Here is a 4844-nt window from a genome sequence, read left to right as displayed (position 1 = left end):
GGCCTTCCCGGCCCCTGGGAGCGGGCAGGAAGCGGGGGGCAGGGGAGAGAGGGACAGGGGGATAGTGGACAGGGAGACAAAGGACTGGAGGTGATGGGCAGGGGATGATAGACCAGGAGGTGATGGACAGGGAGAGGACAGGGGATGATGGACAAGGGATGATGGACAGGGAGACAGAGGACAGGGGATGATGGACAAGGGATGATGGACAGGGAGACAGAGGACCAGGAGACAGTGAAGAGGGAAATGATGGACGAGGGGATGAAGGAGCAGGAAATGAACCCCAGGGAAATGAGGACTGGGAGATGATGGACCAGGAGCCAGGCAGGTGGGGAGCATCCTGCATCCCAGGTACCGCCCTGCAGTCCCTTCCAAACAATGCCCCGAAGCAGGGAGTTTGGCATAACAAACATATTGGGAGAAAAGTCCCTTTTTCTACAAGCTGTTGGGCTTCTTTCTGGAAGCATGGGGGTTTAAATCCCTTCAAAATTTGAGGAGAAACTAATTTCCTGAGGCCAAGACTATCAGAGGTGCTGATGGAGTAATTCCCCCTCAACACTCACCCTAGCAGTTTGAAAACTATATATAAAGCAAATAATATTTCCATAAATAGCAAATAATAGTTCCCTAGCCTCAAAACTTGAACAGAAACCTCTCCGTGCAGCTTGCCAGAAACTATTAACAAGCAGTAATCAATTCCCAGTTTTGCTAATAATCTCCAGAAATAAATGAGTGCAGGAGAAAGCAGGAGGAGGAGGGTTCGTGATGGAAGATCCTGGGCTGTGCCGTGCCACATCCTTCCTGTGTGACCTGGGGCCAGTTCCTCTGCACTGCCCTGAGTTAATCGGTAACTCCAACAGGGAGCAAGGGAGAAAATCAACATTTCTGCTCGCTGGGCTGAAGGAAACACTGCGACAAAGCCAAACCTACCTAACCATTATCAATAACATTATTATTATTAACATGTTTGTTATTATTAACACATGTGTTGGGTTTGGCATGATGAAAGAAAATAACCAAAAGAGGTTGATGGTATCATCTTCCTAAAACATGCCCTAAATATCCCAATATATTGATTTCGAGCTGTATGTGGGATATCTCACTCCATAGGTTAAACGTTGGCTCATTTACATCTTTTCTGTCCTAAGGAGGCTTTTCCCAAACTCCTCGCTGCCAGAACAGGGTGAATGTTTACTCAAAATTTTTATTTTCCAGTGTGAACCTGCGTTTGCCTTCTAGTGGGACAAACGAACACGGCACTGCCTCTGTTGCCCAATTAATGAAAGGGAAGCGCTGCCTCCTGCACATCTCGCCTGCGTCATGTGTGATTTCAACAGGAGTCCCAAAATCCACAACCCCTTTGGACCTTGACCAGGTGGTCTCTGCTTCAAGTGTGGTCCCACGGTTACTGTCCTGCTGGCCACAGAAAATAAGACAGATATGAAATCCAGACCCTTCGATCTATCCACAAATTAAAGAAAAAATGGCCAGGGTTCTCTCTGCCTGGCAGCCTGCCCAGTGCTTGCTCTCACTAGTCAGTCTGGCTCATACACCACTCCTTGGAGGAGGAAAAAAGTGAGAGAGGAAAATGAAAACAGAGCCTGCACACAATATTTCAGTATTGAATTTCCTGATGAGATACTGAAATCCAGGGGCCAGCCTGAGCACTAAGCCCTGCAGTGGCGTGAGAGCAAGCTATAAAATTCAGTGCACTATATCTCAGTGGTACCATCCATCATCTGAGAGCAACTTATTACCCTTTGGCACTGGCTCCGACCAGTCTGCTTCCAGCCCTCGTTGGCCGCAGACAGAAACAGGGACTAGTGGGAGCTGCTGGCTCAGAGTCTCCCAGTAATTCAGATAAAAGAAAGCAAAAGGCTGTTTGACTCTGCCGGAAATCATCACCCTGTCACCCACGCTCACGTGCAGCAAGTGGCACATGGAAATCTTTAATTTTCCCCTTCTGACAGCAGCGGACTTTTCTAATTATCACCCTCTTCTTTCTGCAGCACCCAATTAAGTTTCCTGCCCAGAATATTACTAATTGGATGAAGAGCAGCCCCTTAGGATGAGCATCCCTGGAACCTGAGGTGCGGGTTTGCTTCTTGAAGGCGAATGGCTTTGTGGAAGACAAGCAAAGTGCTGATGGCTGTGTCTGGCTGTAGGGACAGATCCCCAGAAGGTTGGATTCTAAAGCTGATTAAATGGTGATGTTCGTTATCTGTGGCTGCTGCTGAGAAGCTGTGTGCTTGGGACACAGCAACAAGAGAATATGCTTAATCCATCTTTTTAGCTAGTAATGAATCCACTGTAGAAGTGTTAAAGGAATCACTAGATTTCCTTTGGCTGTTCCAGAAAAGGACATTTCTAGTTTCAATAATCCCGGTACCAGCAATTTCTTACAAACCACAGGTTCGGGGGATCACACCAGAAATATAACTGCCCCACACAGTCACTGTGTTTACTATAGAACAGAGAAATTCAAGTCCTGTGACAATGACAAATCCTGTGACTGGTTCTCTCACTAAATTTCCACCCCTGCTACACCACTCAGCAGCTTCAGGCTTTCCTGAATGCTGTTTTTTGGTGTGTTTGTCAAATCGCCAGCCAGCCGAGTGGGCGGTTGGGACGTGTCCCCCATCTATCGTGGTGCTGCAGCCGCTCTGGCACAGGGCAGCATCCTTGGGGACACATTTCCATCCTGGAGCTCGCTGGCTGCCTGCAGGCACCTCTGCTTGGGGGATGAGCAGCCCTCACCATGCTACAAGGGTGGATATTCCAAGGGTATCACACTACATGACAACTCCATGTGTATAAAAGTCATTGCCTTCCCTCCCAGTAGTGTCCCCGACGACTCAAGATGTTGCTGACCCGCAGCATTGCGCCTTTGTTGGCCTTGATCCTGCTCCACGATGAAGTCGTGGTCTCATTTTTATGGGGAAGCAGTGATTTTCAGACCACATTCTGATGCTACATGGGAGAAATAAAAGACTTTCCCCCATAAAGCTGAAGATAAAAAAATGCTGCAGCGCCCGTTTGGTTCTTGAGGAGCTTTGGTTCGTGCATCAGACATGAGGCCACACATCCCTGGCCTCAGCACCTCACCCCGCACGTCTGCTGCAGCAGCAAAGAGGCCCAAAGTGTCTGTGTAAAACTGAGTCACGAGGTTGGTTTAGGAAAACTAAAGCACTTAGAGAAAAGAAAATAAATTAAACCAGTCTATAAGTGTGTTTGTTTTACCCGGGGCCCCACCATGTTCCCGTGCTGATGGCGGATGCTCTGGGACACAGGAGGATTTCAGAATTTACATTGTTCATGGCTGCTGACGAGCTCCATCCTTCCCCAACCAGCAATTTCACCAGGGGTTTACCATTTACCCCCCACCTACAGCCCCAGCAAACAGAAGTCATGATGAAATGGGGAGGGGCATCGTTCCTGCGCTGCCCTCGTCAACGGTCCCGGCTGCTGCTGCACAGCGGTTTGATGACAATAACAAAAACACCGGCACAATGTGGGGGCTCGTTTGTGGGGCTGGCACGCTTCGGGGCAAAAACTGGAACATCACATCCAACGGGGATTTCAGAGCCACTTACCCACCAGCGCGCAGCTGTTTTCTGCCAGTATAAAGGGGTTAAAGGGAGAGAGCAAAGAACCTATTTTTCCGGAAATTATTTTGTTCAAAAAGCTTGGGTTTATTACTTTCATTAAAGCGTGACAGCAAGGTGGGGGCAGGGGGTTGCTCTGATACCATCTTTAATATCCGTGCGAGCAGGAGTTTGCGCTGTCTGGAGCGGCAGGGCTGTATGTCACAACCACACCACATAATTTAGACTGTTCCCTCCACATCCCCATCAAGGGTTTGTCACCACAGCTGTGTCCCTGTGTCTGTCCCTCGTCAGTCGGAGAGGATGGTGAGTCACAGTGTGATGGCAGGTGAGGAGTCAGCGGCTGCTGTGGTGTTTGTCCCAATACCACTTAAACAAAGGTCCAACACCCCACAGCGTCAGCACCAGGTGGAACCACAGTGCCACATCCACACTGTGCCAGTGTGGGGATGACAGCCGCTGTGCTGGTGCAGGGGGACTGGGGTGGTTTTGTGGGGCGGTGGTGCTGCAGTGGTGGTTAATGAGGCCATGGTGTAAGACTCGCGGTTGTGTTGCAGTGCTGGGTGTGGAGCTGTAGGGACTGGAGTAGTGTGGGGCAGATGCAAGTGTAGGTGCAGGTATAGGTGTAGGTGCAAGTGTAGGTAGTTTCATGTGCATGTGTAGGTGAAGGTACAGGTGTAGGTGCAGATACATTTATAGGTGCAGGTTCAGGTGTAGTGTGGGTGTAGGTACAGGTGTAGGTTCAGGTACAGGTGTAGGTACAGGTACAGGTGCAGGTGTAAATTCGGATCCAGGTGTAGGTATAGATACAGGTTTAGGTTCAGGTACAGGTGTAGGTTCAAGTGCATGTATAGGTGTAGGTGCAGGTACTTGCTCAGGTGCAGGTGTAGGTACAGGTGTAGGTTCAGGTACAGGTGTAGATACAGGTACAGGTGTAGGTTCAGGTACAGGTGTAGGCACAAGTACAGGCTCAGGTACGGGTGTAGGTTCAGGTACAGGTACAAGTGTAGGTACAGGTGTAGGTACGGGTACAGGTTCAGGTTCGGGTGTAGGCTCAGGTACAGGTGTAGGTACAGGTACGGGTGTAGGCACAGCTGCAATTGCAGGTGGCGCCCTGGCGCCCTGGCTGACGTCCGCCGGGTCCCGCCCCGCGCCGTCCCTCCGTCGCGCGGCGATGACGTCGCGCCGCGCCATAGGCCGCCCCCCTCTTGCGTCACCCCCCGCGCGCCGGGCGGGCCG

At 50.4% G+C, this 4844-nt stretch overlaps 1 protein-coding gene across 1 annotated transcript in view; it reads right to left on the bottom strand.

Moving 5' to 3' along the window:
* The window catches only part of GCHFR (GTP cyclohydrolase I feedback regulator), a 12741-nt gene extending 7942 nt beyond the window's left edge, over positions 1 to 4799 (bottom strand). Inside the window, exon 1 of the mRNA XM_026850156.1 lies at positions 4632 to 4799. Coding sequence (XP_026705957.1) covers positions 4632 to 4799 — 168 coding nt within the window. The remainder of the gene's footprint in view (positions 1 to 4631) is intronic.
* Positions 4800 to 4844: the final 45 nt, after the last annotated feature.

The sequence above is a fragment of the Athene cunicularia genome, assembly GCF_003259725.1.
Source record: "Athene cunicularia isolate RWA chromosome 5 unlocalized genomic scaffold, athCun1 chr5_part2, whole genome shotgun sequence".
NCBI lineage: Eukaryota > Metazoa > Chordata > Aves > Strigiformes > Strigidae > Athene > Athene cunicularia.
Note: the sequence above shows the minus strand (reverse complement) of the source record. Positions and strands in the feature narration are given on the sequence as shown.